The sequence below is a fragment of the Lactuca sativa genome, chromosome 8, assembly GCF_002870075.4.
Source record: "Lactuca sativa cultivar Salinas chromosome 8, Lsat_Salinas_v11, whole genome shotgun sequence".
Classification (NCBI taxonomy): Eukaryota; Viridiplantae; Streptophyta; class Magnoliopsida; order Asterales; family Asteraceae; genus Lactuca; species Lactuca sativa.
The window spans coordinates 115,195,233-115,213,423 of NC_056630.2; the positions used below are offsets into that span (position 1 = coordinate 115,195,233).

General features: G+C 33.6%; 3 protein-coding genes across 6 annotated transcripts; all 3 read left to right on the plus strand.

The window, feature by feature from the left end:
* The first annotated feature begins 312 nt into the window (after positions 1-312).
* On the plus strand, positions 313-5,026 carry LOC111909438 (UDP-glucuronic acid decarboxylase 5). 4 transcript variants are annotated; one of them, XM_023905261.2, is made up of 14 exons: positions 1,853-2,029; positions 2,102-2,153; positions 2,271-2,329; positions 2,717-2,819; positions 2,945-3,031; positions 3,139-3,226; positions 3,327-3,418; positions 3,520-3,584; positions 3,674-3,762; positions 3,876-3,953; positions 4,047-4,140; positions 4,249-4,315; positions 4,383-4,487; positions 4,637-5,026. In XM_023905261.2, the coding sequence occupies exons 4-14, from the start codon at positions 2,733-2,735 to the stop codon at positions 4,820-4,822; spliced, it is 1,038 nt and encodes a 345-aa protein (XP_023761029.1). In that variant the 5' UTR covers positions 1,853-2,029; positions 2,102-2,153; positions 2,271-2,329; positions 2,717-2,732; the 3' UTR covers positions 4,823-5,026. The 4 variants fall into 4 exon arrangements, with proteins under 4 accessions (XP_023761032.1, XP_023761029.1, XP_023761031.1 ...); XM_023905263.2 differs by lacking the exon at positions 2,102-2,153; XM_023905264.3 differs by lacking the exons at positions 1,853-2,029; positions 2,102-2,153; positions 2,271-2,329 and adding an exon at positions 313-457.
* Positions 5,027-14,704: 9,678 nt separating this feature from the next.
* LOC111909441 (histone H4) lies at positions 14,705-15,253 on the plus strand. Its single transcript, XM_023905266.3, has one exon. It carries the CDS (start codon positions 14,774-14,776, stop codon positions 15,083-15,085), a length of 312 nt encoding a protein of 103 aa, XP_023761034.1. The 5' UTR covers positions 14,705-14,773; the 3' UTR covers positions 15,086-15,253.
* A 338-nt stretch (positions 15,254-15,591) lies between these two features.
* LOC111909439 (ACT domain-containing protein ACR9) lies at positions 15,592-18,191 on the plus strand. Its single transcript, XM_023905265.3, has 6 exons — positions 15,592-15,984; positions 16,254-16,472; positions 16,558-16,663; positions 16,970-17,321; positions 17,431-17,715; positions 17,811-18,191. Exons 1-6 carry the CDS (start codon positions 15,831-15,833, stop codon positions 17,952-17,954), a joined length of 1,260 nt encoding a protein of 419 aa, XP_023761033.1. The 5' UTR covers positions 15,592-15,830; the 3' UTR covers positions 17,955-18,191.

Sequence of the window (18,191 nt, forward strand, 5' to 3'; positions counted from 1 at the left end):
AAAACTTGTTTTCAGGACTACTTTTGAATCATACTAGACTATTTATGCATATCGCTGGTTGAAATTTTGCATAACAGTGAAAAAAATAATCATTTGGAAAATCAAAGGTTATTTTGGCCCTGACATGTTTAATTTTTTTTTTTGTACAATGCTTAAATTTCTACGCAATGAACACCTTTTTAAACCATAATGTTGGGACAATTTCATGGAAGCCCATAATATTATTGTTAGTTTTTAATGATATATCCCTATTCAATTTCAGCCCAAAACAATATAGTCCAATCTGTCACGTAGTCCACGAAGGCAGCATCGATCGATCGCAGCAGAAGCAGATCGATCATCGATCATTCACGCTTCAGCGACAACATCGACTAGCGAGGGCCGAGGGTTACTGTGATTCTGTGAAGGGTCGATTTGTGCACTCCTGCAGTCCTGCTATTCTGTTACTGCTAATCAGGTAAGTAATCGGTTAATTGATGTTATCCAAATCTTCAACTCCTGCGTTGGATAAATTGAATGTCGAAATCAGAATACTGAGTTGAATTATCAGTTTGTAATTGAAATATTGAATGTCGATTATCACTTATCAGTTTGTAATTGAATGTCAATTATCATTATCAGATACAGAAATCACTCAATCAGAATGTCGATTATCAGTTTCTATTTGAATACTTGAGTTGAATTGAACACTTAATGTAATAATGTTGAATCGTTGATTGTTGATTTGTTGAAATCGTCTAATCGATCGTTCATGTATGATGTATTTATGTTATCAGATCAGAATTCAGAAATTCCACTTATCATATTTCTAGTTTTCTTTTTGTTCCTTCCACTGATCAAACAATGTCAGAAAAGGGTTAAGGTTAGAAAAAGGATTTCAATAGAATGATAATCAAGGTAGATCACAACTTAATCAACCCAAATTTTATTCCACCTGATTGAAAAAGCTTGGATGTCTTATAGCATATACGTTTTCCAAAAGTCCAAGTTTCACAAAATCAATAACAGAATAATCCGAAAAGAACACTTCTAGTTTAGGCACAAAACTAAGAAAAAATACATTTGATTCATCTAAACATGTTTGTTCTAGGTTCTAGGTTCTAGGTTCTAAGAGAAACTAAAATAACTTAGTGTACACTCATAAATAATGAAAGATCATAAATTTTAACATCCCAAATTTCAGTTTCAAAAGCTCCAAATTGTTGAACATACACAACAAAGAACACCGAGGGGCTGAAAAGTGATGGATTACATCTAGGAAACCTTTCAATTTGGTCACAAAACTAACAAACATTGATTAAAATAGAAAACATTGCTCAACTTCAACAAGCCATTTAAGGTGCATATAACATACATGGATGACTAGTTATCGTCATTTCTTTTTTTTTTTAAAACTTTATTTTATATAATTTAACTCATTACACGTTGGTGTGCTATATATTTCACAAAAAAAACTTTATTTTATGTAATTTAACTCATTACATGTTGGTGTGCTATATATTTCACAAAAACTGTTAATAACTAAAACTAATACTCCGTTACTTTTATGTGTAAAGTATTACGGAGTATTTGGTAAATATAAATGTAAGTTTCTGAAAAAACTAAAAGCTATAAAATTTTTGAAATAATGTATTTTTAAGTTGTTCTACAATCTACATCTAAATAAAGTCACGTATTTATTTTTACATATATTTGAAATAATATCTAAATTTAAATCTTTAAAAATAATTTTTATTGAAAATGATATCACAAAAAATAAAGAAAAAAAACAAATTTGGTCCTACCTGAAAAAGAAAAAAGGTCGACCGAAGACGAATACAGTAGTTTCCAAATTCCAAGTCCACGAAACGTCTTTGAATTAACAAGGATCGACTATCGATCGAAAAGCCCAAACAACGAAACTCCTTAAATCCTACGCAATTGCAAACTACAAATTGCCCTTCCATGGCTACCAACTTCATCCAAGAATCCCTCTGGTATCGTCTTCGTTGACTTATTATCCTAAAACCTTGAAGATTTTCAAGTTTGAGTAAGTCTTACTTCTTCACTGAATAATCAATTGTTAATTTAATAATTTATTTTATGTTGTTTTGTTATTGAGGACCCATCATTAGGTTCCTCTGCGTTACCTTGGTTTTGAAGCATTTGATTAGGTGGTATTCCATTTTTTTAATATTAATTTTAATTCGAGTTGGCATCGTTTGGTGAGATTTTGAATTTTTCTCCTTCTTTATATGATTGTTTGTTTGCGTCTGTAAATTCGCACACAGACACAGAAGTAATAGCTCCAACAGCGGCACGTAAACTAGGGTTTTTCTCTAAATCTCAGGTTTCCCTTTCCCCTGATCTTCTTCTGCTTCTTCTCATCTGATCTGATTCGTCTCCGATTTTGATCTTGCGTTTGATTTGCATTGCTTTGATTCTTAGTTGTTGTTAATTTGTTATTGATGCTTGAATCTTACATTGTTAGTCTGCTCTAGAATTTCACTCTTTGAGCTACAAAAGATTTCCATTTGCTTTCGAAATCTCAAACTAATAGCATTCAAATTCATAATCAAAAGTCAAAACCTACACACACACACTTTTAGGTTTGTACATTTGATGATCATCATCTATTATTTTACAATTCTCAATGTCATCTTTAATTAAATTGCCTTGATTTTGATTCAAATTTGTTAAATCATTTGGTTCAATAAATTATCAACACTTGTTATAGATTTCGCCTTTTAACAATGGCAAGTAGTGCTTCAAATGGAGAACACAAGTCTACAAAACCACCTCCAACCCCTTCTCCATTGCGAAACTCCAAATTCTTTCAGGTATTGTGGCTTCATTGATTAATTTATATTTGTTTTATACCCAAAATGCCACTTAACGTTATGTTTTCTTTCTTGTATATATAATCTTTTTTCAAAGTATCCAAACTTATTTCTGTGCATTGCAGTCAAATATGAGGATCTTGGTTACTGGTGGTGCTGGATTTATTGGCTCTCACTTAGTCGATAAACTAATGGAAAATGAAAAGAATGAGGTAAAAATTTTTTAACTCATTGTACCAAATCTTTTAGTAGTAGACATTTATGATTTACACCAAAATGACCTTGATATTTTCCTAATGTTTTTTTAATTATTAAATAGGTGATTGTTGCTGATAATTATTTCACTGGATCAAAGGACAATCTTAGAAAATGGATTGGCCATCCAAGATTCGAGCTTATTCGCCATGGTAATTTCTTAACACATTAAAAAAATAGTTTTTGAGTTTTTTTCATATTTATTTTCTGAAATATGTTCATAAATTATATTATATGTATATACTTTTGTAGATGTGACAGAGGCGTTGCTAGTTGAGGTTGATCAAATATACCATCTTGCATGCCCTGCTTCACCAATCTTTTACAAATACAACCCTGTAAAGGTATGTATAAATCAATAAATTATAATTCTATTTATTTATATTTTCTTATCATGACACAATAATTATAAACGGGAACTTATAAAATGTGTAATGTGTAACAGACAATAAAGACAAATGTGATTGGCACGCTAAATATGCTTGGTCTTGCAAAGCGAGTAGGAGCAAGGTTGAAATTTTTACTTTTTCTATTTATAAGAGCTTTTAATTACCTTCATATTATATAATTTAGTATATTAAATTTATTTTTACTTTCAGAATTTTGCTTACATCTACCTCTGAGGTATATGGTGATCCTCTTGTGCATCCACAACCAGAGAGCTACTGGGGTAATGTCAACCCAATTGGTAAGCCCAAATCATTATATAACAACATTTATTTATTTTACCAATATAGGCAATATACTTGAAATTTTTTACCAATAATACTTTCAAATTTTTACCATTTGATGTTTTTACAGGAGTTCGGAGTTGCTATGATGAAGGAAAACGTGTGGCAGAGACTTTGATGTTTGATTATCACAGGCAACATGGCATTGGTAAAATAATAGTTGACCAAGTCAACATAAAATGAGGATTTTTTTTTTTAAATCTCTAATTCTTTATTTTGTTTATTATGATTGTTATTATAGAAATAAGAATTGCCCGGATTTTCAACACGTATGGACCCCGGATGAATATTGATGATGGGCGTGTTGTGAGTAATTTTATAGCTCAAGCACTTCGGTAAGTCGTAAAAAATTGAAAAGTATATGTATATATTTATTTGAAACTTAGAGTTAATTATTGAAATATAAAGTTACTAATTTTAATTAATGTCATAAATTGTTGCAGTGATGAACCTTTGACTGTTCAATCCCCTGGAACCCAGACTCGCAGTTTTTGTTATGTTTCTGATATGGTAATGTGGCAATTGTTTTAATTTAATTATGTAATGGTGGTGGTCAAACGTTGACTTTTTATTGCAGGTGGATGGGCTTATTAGGCTGATGGAAGGGGAGAATACTGGACCGATTAATATTGGTAATCCAGGTGAATTTACAATGATTGAACTTGCAGAGACAGTCAAGGAGGTTAGTCTTATTTATTTTATTTTTTTTTCTGTTTGGAATCACAAAGGGTTGGAATGGAATGGAATGGGTGATTACATTCCATTTCATGTATTATGAGTATGACTTGGAAATTGGAATAGAAAGATTAAAAATGGGGGGTTAAATTGCAGCTTATTAATCCGGGTATAGAGATTAAAATGGTGGAAAATACACCTGATGATCCAAGGCAAAGAAAACCGGATATCACAAATGCAAAGAAGTTGCTCGGGTGGGAGCCCAAGATTAAACTGCGCGATGGTCTTCCTCTTATGGAGGCTGATTTTAGGCTAAGGCTTGGAGTTGCTAAGAAGGTGTAAACAAGAACGACTTTTTTTTTTTTTGTTGTTTTTTAAGGTTGTTGGAAACCTATTGTCACGTGTGTGTTATGTTTTTTGAAGTGTTTACTTTACACTACTCCCGTATAAGTGAAAATAAATGGGGCGAGTCGGAGTCTTTGTGTCGGTTACAACTTTTTTTATAAACTTGTTTATGAATGAAAGGTATTGTTTTTTTTTTTTTAATTTGAAGCTCTTCTACTTGTAATTTTGCCATGTGTTTGTCGTCTTGAATATTTGTTGATTTACCTTTATTGTGGTATTCTAATATGAATCGTAAAACTAACTTGTCTTGTGTACCTTGGCTTCAAATTTCAAAACCACATGAACATTATGTAATTTTCTAGCTCCTTATTAGTTTTGGTATATAAATTTTTCAACAGTTAAAAAAAAATGTATCGGTTATGCTTTTACAATGTCACCAAAAAGCAACACAAAAAACTTTGTCTGTGTTCGGCGTCAGGTTTTTAGAGCTTTTAACTTTTAATTTTCCAAAAAAAAGCCTCAAATTTTTAAAATAAAAATAAAAAAGAGCTTCATTTGGGTACACGTTTAAAGATTTTATTTAAACAAAATAATCATATTCCAAAAGTTAATTATAAGTTTTTCGGAGTTTTTAACTTTTAACTTTTATATAATTTTACATTTTTAAAAGTTTTCAGCTAGTTTGCGTAATATTTGTATAGAAATAAAAATTATAGCTACTAACTTCTAAACTACAGTTAGTTTTGTCAAACATGTCTTAACTCTCTTTACACTTAATTAATTAAAGGACATTGTAGTGTCGTGGAGGGTAGTATTTTGTGTGGTTATTCATAATTTGCACACACCAATAGTTTAGTGAAATAAATTACAAATGAAATGTTATTGTAAGGGAACAACTGATTTCATATTTCTTACGAAATGAATGGTTATTAGGTGATAGTTTTTTTTGAAATTGAATTCTTGATGGGTGTTTGGGATTGTTTATATAAACCAGTTGGAGGGGGAATATTTACCTTCATCAAATGGATGGAATCAATTCCTTACTAATAAGGACCGTGAACAATTACCATTATACCTACAAAACACTATCTCACGTGTTAAGCCATCTTTGTCAAAATAGAATTGCAACCAACAACAACAGGACCTCGTCTTCTCCATTTCTTCCCCATCTTTTCCTGCTTTCTTCTGCCAAGTAAGTCAATCTCGCTATCTCTCACTATCACTCTCTCTCCCCCTCTTAATTTCTTCCATTTCTTCCTCGTCTTTTCTTGTGAAATGCGATGGTTAGTTAAAATCCTTGTTGATGTCAATATCTGTTAAAATCAAATCCTATGAAATGCATTTATCTTCCTATAAATTGATTTATGTGAAAATCGAATTTGTTATGTTTATCAATTTATATTAAAAACGCATGCTTGTTAAAATCAATGTTGGTGTCCATCTCAATCTATGCTTGTTATAATCAAATTTGGTGTTAATCAATGTGATATGAATTGATTGTGATATCTTTCAAAAAATGAATTGATTATGTTGTTTACATTCTTCTTTTTCTTGCGTGTTCATAATAGTAGCAACTGTTTTCTATTCTTGTTTTTTTTTTCATAGCAGCAAATGTGATCTCTTTCGTATGTTTTATGTTTTGTTCTTGTGTTGTTTTAGATTTACTTGCTGAGAAATACATTACATTCTCAATGTGATATGAACTTCTATGAATTGGAAAATGCCATAGTTTAACAACATACAATCGTGGACAAAGACAAACTTCATTGATTTTGACATGGTGGAACGTGGTGCTGTATATGGTTGTACTCTTGTTGTTAATGATGTTCAAAAACCATATAGACAAACGGTGTATTAAATGGATTTCTTCAAATATACAGCGATACCCGATACTACATAAAATAATTCATGAGAGTGACACCATGTCTTTATCATGTTGGTAAATAGGTTCATAAAGAAGCAACTAGATGGAAACACAAATCATTTCCTTACTATAAAGATATTTGCATTGATTTTGGAAAAGACTGGGCTCAAGGAAATAGAGCTAGAGATTTCATTGATATGGAGCAAGATGTGAACTTAGAAGAAGAAATCCAAGAGTCGGATGATGATTTCCTTGAATCTGAGGAAATTAGCCATAATACAACGGTGCAAAATAAGGAAACTTTACCAAGTGTTCACTCTAATAAGAGGAAACGTCATACCGATGATGTTTTCCATAATGTGGTTGGTTTGATTGCCGAAAGTCTTATAGAAATATTAAAGGAATTGAATCAAGGTATTAGATTTAACATGAAGATCAACGAACTGAGCGACAAAATTCATCAGAAGATTTTAAAGATGAATTCATTAAGTCAAATCGAGAAGTTCAAAGCTTTGACCAAGATAAGAAGTGTGACAACCCGAAATTTATTCTGTCACGATATTCCATTTCCGTTAGTAAAACCGTTCGTATTTCAATTTTTCCGTTAACTTTCGATTTAAATTAATTAAAGTGGGACTTTTATTATGACCTCATGAGTATCCAAACCCATTAGAAACACATGAAAACATCCTAAATTATTATTTAGAAAATTTTTAGTTACGACTACGTCGGGTTACAACAATTAAATCGGGTACGACCAAAAACCTCGTTTAACGTCGGTATCGGGTAGATTTCCATCGAGACATAAACTCAACCCATATATAAGGGATTGAGTGACCACATTTTGAAGCTTTTCACTCTCTTAAAACACTTTCTCTCTCTACTCTCTCTCTAAAACTCGACTTTGATCCAAAATCATCCATTTCAAGCTCCAATTTGGTAAGAAATCCATCCTAGCTCATAGTATAACATGTTTGGTTTTCAAATTCGTGTTTAAATCATGAATTAGGACCAAGAATTTGTGTTTGCGGTCTAGGAACCCTCCCAAAACCGTGAACTCCTTTAAATGGGGTTTTGAAGCCCCAAAACTCTTCCAAACCACTTCTAGTGCTTAGTAATGACCTTTAGACTTGCAGGAATGGACTTAGAGCACCAAAATCTTACCATTTAGGGGGTAAACTTGAGTTTACGGTCCAAGATCATGCTTGTACCATAAACCCTCATTCATAGACCATAAACACCTTTTAAGGTGTTAAATTGCCCCTTAAACACCTCCAAAAGCTTCTATGAGCTTCCACGAGTGCATAGAACCTCATATTCCTTCATGAGATGCACCAAAACATACACAAATGAATCACACTTGAGTTTACAGCCCAAGAACATTCTTGGACCATAAACACCGCTTCTTATACCATAAACTCCTCCAAAGGGTGTTAAAGTGCCCATAACACCTTGTATGGCTTAGAATTGGACCTAGAACTTTGTATGCTTAACCTACAACCACCAAAACACATGATTCATGGAAAAACATGAGTTTACGGTTGTAAAATCATGTGTTTAAGGTAGTAAACTCACCAAGAACATCTTCTTAGACCGTAAACTCCTTTTCCAAGGTCAATTCAAGTCCCGGTCACTTCCTAAGCCATGGAATCAACCCTAGAACCTTCCTTTGTGCATTGTAAGACCATTTAGCACCCAAGAACACACCACCCATGAGTTTACGGCCGTAAACTCATGGGGATATGGTCATTGGACCTTAAACTCCTCTAAGAGTTTACTATTGAAGAGTAAACTCCATGCCTAAGCCATACACCCCCTTAGATGCCACCTGGGTCACTCCAAACACTTGAATTGAAGTGTTTTCACATCTCGAAGTGTTTATCCATATTTGATTAGTGGTTCAGGGTCTAATTAGATACAAATTTGTATCTCTTCATATTACATAGGAACCTCGCGTGCATTCAACCCCCGAACTGATGTTTAACATCCAAACCGACACAAGTCTCGTCCGGTGAGTTCATACCCCTACACCTTTTTCCGTGTTTTTCAATGTTTTTAGGGGGGGAATACAAGCAAAAGTACAAGGATATCTTGTACTCAAACTTATTATTTCATTTGAAATGTTTCATATTCCACATGCTTTTAACAATCGAAAACGTATTAACCAACAGTTTGACTTGCAGAGTTAGTTTTCAAATATTATTATATATTGTTATAATATATGTTTCTCACCTGATTTTCCACTTTATTATTGTTAAAGGCATTAATTTAGTACTTTTGATTTGTCCTCTGTAACACTCCACAAAGATACGCGAGTGGAGGGCCGCCCTTTGTAATTAGAATCTAAAACAGGATTTTCCGCATTATTACTTATAAATTCGTTAATCTTAATCATTGGAGACACGTGCTCTGTAACAATCCACAAAGATACGCGAGTGGAGGACCGCCCCCGTAACCAGAATCTCCTGGAGGGAGAGCGTGACTTGAGTGTATAGATCTATATGGGGCTGACTACCCTGCATCCGGCTGCTAGCTACAGCTGAACCGAAAGGTTCAAGGGTGACGAAAGTCATAAAATGATTTGGACTTCTTATTGCCATATCTAGTCTATCGTATGGTTATGGAACTCGCAATTTAGATAACGGATATTTACTTGTTGGTAATAATGAATTTAGTAAGCTAATAACCTTAAGAATTAGTTTACTTTTCACACAATAGTTTTATATACGTGTTAAAACTAACATACATTTCAAGGATAACCAGGCTTTCAGGAAACTTCACACAAACATTTTAAGTATGGTAGATACTTGTACATTACACTTGGATTCGATAACCAAACACAATCTTTTAGGAAAATAAGGCTTTTTTCCTGGGATAACTGAATTGTTCTTAACTAGACCGTGTAACTAATGGATAGCTAAACTTTACTTATAAGAAAATATGGGATTTTCTTGAATTCATAACTTTTTCAGAAAACCAAAGGAAACTAGTTCATTTTCAGAAAAACAAATCGCTTATGAACTCACCAGCTTTATGCTGATTTTTAAACTGCTTGTATTCTCAGGTTCTCCTTAGACAAGTATCATGCGTTCTTTTGCAGAAGACAGAGTGTATGGAAGTCTTGTCTTACTTTTGATTAAACTTATGTATCTACAAAACTTGTATTACTTTACTTTCAAGCAAATGTAATGAATTTATGTAATGTAATGTTTTGTGTTTACTATGTACATTGGTTGCGATACTTCATGACGTCCTCCGCCCCAGAACGTTTCCGCCTTTCGGTTTCGGGATGTGATAAGAAGTGATCCTATAAACGTACAAAAGTTTTGGCAAATTGAAGAAGACGATAGAGAGATTTTGGTTTTGGAAGGGTGATATTATTAATTTGGATGTTTATTAGGATGTAATATGTATTTTGGATTTTTAAGTTCTTTTGGTTTGTTTATTAGGATGTTACTTGGTGTTTGTGGAAATGCCTACAAAATAATGTATTCTGTCAAAAATCTTATAATGACTATTATTCTGACATAATTCAATTTCAATCTCTCTTTATTTGTCAATATAAGAAAAGTAAAAAACATTGCAAGATATGAAAAATGAAACAAATTTTGTTAGAATCTGGTCATGTGGTATGTATTATGTCAAAACTCTTAGAATGTCTATTATTCTGACAGAATTCAATTTCAATCTCCTTATTTGTCAAGATAGGAAAAGTAAAAAACATTGCAAAATAGGAAAAATGAAATACATTCTGTTAGAATATGCTATCATTCTCTATTATATAGTTTCTATTAAATAAGTAATGCTTGTATTCTGTCATAATTTATTTGTATAAATGCATTATGTTAAAATGTCTTTGAGAATGTTTGTTAACAACAAGTACATTAGCTTCACTGGTAATACTAACGAATAATGCATCTTATTTTTTCGGAATGGCTTGAAGAAGGAATTCAATATTGATCATACAAGGGAAAGATTTGGAATCGAGTTCAACAACAAGTATATTTTGCGAATAATTATATTCTTACGATGATATATCACACTTTCATCATAGTTTGAATCAAGTGCATTATTTGGACCATTGATGAAGATCATGTGTATTTGCTTAGTAATTGTATATTTAAAAATGTTATTTCTTAATATTTTTATTCATTTTGATGATATTTTGTTAAAATATGTATAACTATATTAAATTGTATAAGACTATTAGTTTGTAAGAATATGTATGATTTTGTATTCACGTTATAATGTATATGAAGAATATATGTTGAATTATTAAATCAGGGTAATTATCAAAAATATATGCATTGGAAATATATTCCGCAAGAATAAAATCGAAAATATCTTTACTAATTGATGTTTGATGACATTTTGATAGAATATAATCAGATTTTTAAATTTGAATTAATTTAAAATATTCATATTTTAAAAACAAAGGAATTAATTATCCCTAAAAATCAGAAAATTTCCTTTTTTAATATAGGTTAATTGACTAAATTGCCCTTATATTGGAATTTGTGTGATTATATGGTACATGTTATCCTATTGTGATATCATAGACCCTCAGATCATGATCTTTGATTCTATTCCACCTGGTGGTCCAGATTTGTGCATTCTGACACACAATAGTTAGTAAAAACAAAATAACTTAAGCCATATATATATATATATATATATATATATATATATATATATATAGAGAGAGAGAGAGAGAGAGGGAGAGAGAGAGGGAGAGAGAGTTAAAGTTTCTCCTCCGGATAGATTGCAAAAGAAGATAAACTTCTGGATCTACAAGCTCCCCTCCGGGTGGTGATCCTTCAATAAGCTCCAAACTCTTCAAGGTACACAAGAATACTCGAAGATTACTCACAATGGCTTAAAGGCTCCAAGATAAAAGGTAAGGGTCAACTACTAGGGTGTAGAAGGCTTACAGGCTGATAAACGACAAGGCTCATGAAGGAAATGAGGTTTAAATAGGGTCAAGGTCCAAAAGCTAGGGTTTCGTGGCTAAAGGGAGTACGCCCTGCATACCCCTTTAGTATGCTCGGCGTACTCAAAAGAACCTGCGACCAAAATAGCTCATTACGCCCAGCGTACTTGGTGGGTACGCCCCGCTTACTCGGCCAAACTCCAAAATGTTGAAACCTTGTTTGGCCATAACTCCTTCGATCCAAGCCCATTTCCGACAAACTTTATATCCATGAAAAGGTGACGAGAATACTTACACTTCTAACAACTCATATTTTCCTTAAAACTCCCCGAACCAAACCCAAAATTCATAAAGGACTGAGTTAACAAATGACAATTATACCCTTGGGCTCCGAAACACCATCGAGCACACAAATCTCTTAAACTACAACACCCACATCCAAAAATGGCCAAATCCTTTCTCCCTTATCGGGCACTCAGATCTCTTAAACTACATCCATTTTTGTCAACCCCTTATTCAGACCGATCTCTATTTATCACGGGTTTAATAATCGGTGTGGTGATTTCTCTTCTATCTCCTTGGAGTAGTTGTATGGTTCCTTCTGCTGGTATTACCCGAATCATAGCTTGAACTCTTGTCGTTATGATGGGTTCAGCTACTGGTACAACTTCTGGTGTCCACTAAATCACACGAGGCTCTGTCTATTGGTTTCCATTACCATTCCCCAATCTGTTACTCTTCTCACCATGACGTTCCTTACATCAAATTAGACATTCATTGTACTGAAAGGCGAGTTTATTATGATATGAAAGGTTTTATTATTGTTTAGACGTGTAGATCCACTTTATTTTCCCGAAACGTTACATGCCAATTCTAATACAGTAAGTATTGTTTAGAAGCATGAACACATAAAATTTACTTTCTTACATCCAAGGTTGGCAATAGACCTTAAGTTTCCATTAGTAGCAACCTAGGTAAGCATCTAAGGCATATTATGTCATATATTAGTTAACATATAAGACATCTCTTCCTAAAGTATGTCAGGGCATACTGTAGCAGGTAGGATATTCAACCTAAGTTATTCTATATAAATATTTCATATTTAGCATATAATGTTATTTAAGGCATCTACCCTAAATTATTCTAGTACGTGTGTCTATTTAGGTATACAATCTAGGATGTTTTAGACAACTTTTTTACCATCATCGGTTAACATTCTAAGTTTAAGTCTATAAATAAATCGTTATTCATAGTTCACTTAAACTAATGCTCTTATACCAACCGTGACATCCTCTAATTTTCAGAACCAAATAATTTTTTTTCACTCTTATATTATCATTAATGCAGAATTTCCCAATACATTTGATAACTTTTGAGTACAAGTGATTGTCTCAGTTTAATAAAACATTAAGGATATCATAATCGATACATAACTAAGTTACAACGTAAATACATATTGGTCCTGAACTTTATTGCATATTGTCTTATAATCACTCAACATCCTAATCAAGTTTTACTTGCTTAAGTCTCGATACATATAAACTGAGTGAGTCAGGCTAGTAAACCTGGTGAGATCCACAAAGATTTCAATCCCATAATTTTGTTATGACAATATTCCTTAATTACCATACTTGTAAAATCAACCGTAGCCATACAATATCCATATAGGTTTATATTCCTACATATTTGTTCCTACCGATCCTTACAAATTATCAGGGATAAATTATCTCACCTGATGAACAATTAAAAAGCTTGACTACTCAGATAAGGGCTTCCTTGCATGGGACAATCATAAATGCATATGAGTCACTAGAGTATTTGATGAATATGATATCCCATTTCATCTACGTTTGTGCGTAATAAGCTAACTCCACCAACGTAATTTACAAGACTATGTAGAATGATCAAATGTTGTCACAAACTCTTGGAGGTGACATGACATACCGTTACAATTGTTTGATATGTACCCACCATTCTTGGTCATCTAAGAGGAATATTATAATATACTTCTGTACAAAACTACAATACATCGACACCTGAAAATGTCACCGCAGGTTTCGAAACTCGGGAGTAAAAATGACTAATGGTGGAAAGCGTTCCAAATAGAATATGGGAAAATGGTGTGAGGAAATATATGATTTTCGAAGGTTTATACAGGTTAAATTGGAGTGCGCGCCGCGCATAGATAAGGTGAGGACCGCACATCTAGCCGGAAGAGAGTGACATGACGCTTTCTGCATGGTGCCACATGTCGCATTTTGGTGTGACAGTGCGCATCGAGCATGCTGTCGTGCGCGCGGGAATTTATGTTTTTTTAGAAAATTCATATGTTTATCACATAAATATATTAAAAAAAGAATTTTATAATTAGAATAAAAATTAAAAACTCTTATAAACTTGTAGAAGAAAAAAAGAATGTTAAAAAAGCAACAAGACACCAACACATAAAGACTTTACACACATTAGGAAAAAATATGAATAATGCAAGTTTAAATAAACAATTTTTTAGTAGTCCATCTATAAAGATGAAAAAAATACGAATAATGCAAGTTTAAATAAACAATTTTTTACCAGTCCACTTGATAAAAATGAAATTTTTTTAGATTGATTGTCTGAGATTCAAAACATAGGAGTAAACAAATTAAATAACCTGATGAATTTAACTTTGTAACCACTAATCAGTATTATTTTGTTTACTGTTAATTATTTTTCATTCTTCTACACATCTATCTCACATATGTTAAAAGTTATTTTGGATAATGTAGTTTGTAAAATAACAACCGTAAAAATATACTACTATTTTTCTTTCCACGAGGTTAACTTAACTCACTATTAAATAAAGATAACTAATTTAAATTTCGAAAATTAACATGCGCCAATGGTCAATGGACACTTAGGCAGAAAGCACATCACACGGATCGGGATCCGCAATATGCATCACCGTCCATTTGATTCACAATCAAACGGCTCCAATTATCTCACAACATTTCATCCGCCAACGCTCGCTCCATCACCACTAACTCAAAACTTTCAAATCCCGCCCTTCTTCAAAACCCACATCTATAAACTCCCCCATCATTCATCAACAAAGTCATCTCATTCCTCACTCAATCACAACTCAAATTCAGCATCTCTCCTTGAGCTTGTTCCAACAATGTCAGGACGTGGAAAGGGAGGCAAGGGACTCGGAAAGGGAGGAGCAAAGAGACACAGGAAGGTTCTTCGTGATAACATCCAGGGAATCACCAAGCCCGCCATCCGAAGATTGGCTCGTCGAGGAGGTGTCAAGCGTATCAGTGGCTTGATCTATGAAGAGACTCGTGGTGTTCTCAAGATCTTTCTTGAGAATGTCATCAGAGATGCCGTAACCTACACTGAACACGCTCGCCGCAAGACTGTTACTGCAATGGATGTCGTCTATGCTTTGAAACGACAGGGCCGTACCCTATATGGGTTTGGTGGTTAGGTCTAGGGTTTTGGTTGTGTGTTAGTGTGTATTCACTGTAGATCGTATCTAATTTCCCCTTTCGTTGTATCCTGTTTCAATATCGTTGTCAAACCCCATCTCGGGGTTTGAATTTATGTTATGAAAATCCTCCTATTTTATACAATCGTCTGAGTTTCATCGTCTAAATCTATAATCTTTGATTTACTGTTTGTGTTTGAATTTATGATCGTCTGAGTTTCATTCATCATCTAAATCTATAAGCTTTTAATTACTGTTTGTATTTTACATACAATTAATTTCACCATATGTGACAAATCTGAGGAGGCTCTGAATATTCATTATTTTTCAAGTTTGTTCTAAGATTTGTTGTCTTTTTTGAGTGGTTTGTAATTATTGAAAGGATATTGTTTACAATTCCAATCAATTTTAATATTGAAAGTGGCAATGAGTGATTGGTACTTTGTTCTTCCATCAACGGTAGATCTAGTTTCTCTCCATGTGGGTCCAAAACATCATCAAATAATATATCAGTTTGCTGGGGCACGTGTAGATTCTTACAAACATACATATTACATAGCATTAGCTTTGTATATTTTACCAGATTCCTCTACGAGCTCCAGAACAAAAACCCTTTTCTGAGCGAGTTGGGTTTTGAATTTCATTCAAGCTGGCGAAGTATTTCACTCAACGCGACGTAACTCCGGCCAACGGCCGAGGGGATTCCGGATGCTGGTCGTTTCAGGCTGCCGGTGCCGTCCCCGACATGGGTATGCCGAGTGATGATGCGGTGGTGATTCAGAAAGGGAAGAAACAAGGGGACCCATTTGTAATTACGGTCAATTGCCCCGATAAAACTGGCCTCGGTTGCGATATCTGTTGGATTATTCTTGATTTCGGGCTATATATCGTTAAAGGAGGTTAGTACTTTTCCTTAACATATCTTATACGATTTCTCATATATATATCATCCCCCAAAATCCAATGTGTATTTCTCATTCAATCAATTTGTGTATGTTCTATAGGATTCGGGTATTGCTGAATCTATCGTTTTTCATATTCTTGTGTTTTTTCTTTAGTTAATACCATGCGATGCCACATTATGTTATTTCATAACCCTAGAGGTTCTTTTGAGTTGGAGAATCTATTCTTTTCCTGTTTGATTATGAAATTTGTGTATTTTGATTAGATTTTACAACCGATGGAATATGGTGCTACATAGTATTATGGGTGTTTCCTCATCCAACTTCACCAACTGTAAGATGGTCAACCCTAAAAGAGCGTCTCCTTTCTATATGCCCAACATTTTCTGTATCAGCTTACTTAAATGAAACACCCCCAAAACCATCACCTTCTCCAGTCTACCTATTAACATTCTGCAGCACTGATCGAAAGGGATTATTAAATGGTATTTTTTTTTTCTCATTGTGTAGTTTACTTTTGTATTATATTCATTTCACAGTCTGATGTGTTGTTATTTGTTTTTCATTTAGATGTGACTCGAGTGCTTTTTGAGCTTGAGCTTATGATCCAAAGAGTTAAAGTGACAACAACACCAGATGGACGTGTCATGGATCTATTCTTTATTACCGATAACTTGTGAGGGTTTGTTTCTTAATACTCCTTTGCACTCTGTCTACAGTTATTTCAATTTGGGTATTATAAAAATTGAGGCTTTTTTGAATTCTTCCTGCCTCTTTCTTTCCCCTAAGTGCTGTATACATAAAAAAAATGGATAAATGATGAGTGTTATATACATAAATATTGTTTCTTGTTTGGACTTTGGACTCTATCTGGATGTGAGTAAAATGACCATTTTACACTTCTATTGTGCAAGCAGAGTAGTTAAAGATTTGTTTAAATTTCTTGAATGTATACCTTTTTTTTGCTGCTATATTACTTCAGGGAGCTGTTACACACGAAAAAGAGGAGAGATGATGCATGTGATAGATTGCATGATGTGTTAGGCGAATCATGTACAAATGTTGATATCCGGTCAGCAGGTTATAAAAATGACAGCATCCCATCCATCTCTTCTCTTTCAGAAGAAGCTGCCCGAGAATTATTCCGGTCAGAATTATCAGAAACAGAAGAACGTTCACAAGCTCTGAGTACAGATGTAAAGAAGTTAAAACGAGCCAATGTCATAATCGATAACTCCTTAAGTCCAGCTCATTCCCTCCTTCAAATCAACTGTGTTGATCACAAAGGTTTTCTCTATGACATCATGCGAGTGTTAAAAGACTTTGATATACAGGTTACACTTTGTATTTGTACATATACATATACATCATACATGTCACATTTTTGTTTAATATATTTGATAAATGATAAATGTTGTTGTGTTGTTTTTGAGTTTTTGACAGATAGCTTATGGGAGATTTTCGCCTGTTAACAAGGGGCAACGTGATTTGGATCTTTTTATCAGACAAAGAGATGGAATAAAGATTTTGAATGTTGAGATGCAAGATGAAATCATTTCGCGTTTGAAATTGCAAATGCTACACCCGTTGCGGGTGATTATAACCAATCGTGGGCCCGATATGGAACTTGTGGTTGCTAATCCGGTGGAATTATCTGGTAGGGGTAGGCCACAGGTGTTTTATGATGCAACTCTTGCGCTCAAGGTTCTTGGGATATGTGTGTTCTCGGTAAGTAATATATGTTATTTCATGGGGTGGGGGGTAAAAATGTAAATATACATGGTTTTGTTGCATAATGAGTGATGGTTTTGTATGTTTTGTAGGCTGAGATTGGAAGGAGGCATTCAACAAGAGAGAATGGTGTATGGGAAGTGTATAGGTTCCTTTTAGAGGAGAAAAGCAAATACAAAACGGGGGTGAAGAATCAAATTGTTGACAAGGTTAGAAGAGCACTCATGGGATGGTGAGGTATTAATTTGTTAAAATTTGTGTCAAATGTGTCATAAGAATCTCCAAACTCTCAATACTTGTAATACTTCATGTTTGTTCTACTTAGTTGGGAGATTGTGATTTATGTTTCCTCTGTTAGTTGTACACTAATTTGATTTGATTTGGTAGGGTAGATAGAAGATGATGTTTGCCCTTTTTCTCTCCAATATATTTTCATTAATAAAAGATGTTTATAGAAGCTTAGCCAAACAAAA

Coding starts and splice junctions, on each gene's coding strand:
- LOC111909438 (XM_023905264.3), top strand. CDS start 2,733: ATGGCAAGTAGTGCTTCAAATGGAGAACACAAGTCTACAAAACCACCT. Junction 3,032..3,138: donor TGGAAAATGAAAAGAATGAG/GTAAAAATTTTT, acceptor ATTATTAAATAG/GTGATTGTTGCTGATAATTA. Junction 3,227..3,326: donor ATTCGAGCTTATTCGCCATG/GTAATTTCTTAA, acceptor ATACTTTTGTAG/ATGTGACAGAGGCGTTGCTA.
- LOC111909441 (XM_023905266.3), top strand. CDS start 14,774: ATGTCAGGACGTGGAAAGGGAGGCAAGGGACTCGGAAAGGGAGGAGCA.
- LOC111909439 (XM_023905265.3), top strand. CDS start 15,831: ATGGGTATGCCGAGTGATGATGCGGTGGTGATTCAGAAAGGGAAGAAA. Junction 16,473..16,557: donor TCGAAAGGGATTATTAAATG/GTATTTTTTTTT, acceptor TTTTTCATTTAG/ATGTGACTCGAGTGCTTTTT. Junction 16,664..16,969: donor TTCTTTATTACCGATAACTT/GTGAGGGTTTGT, acceptor ATATTACTTCAG/GGAGCTGTTACACACGAAAA.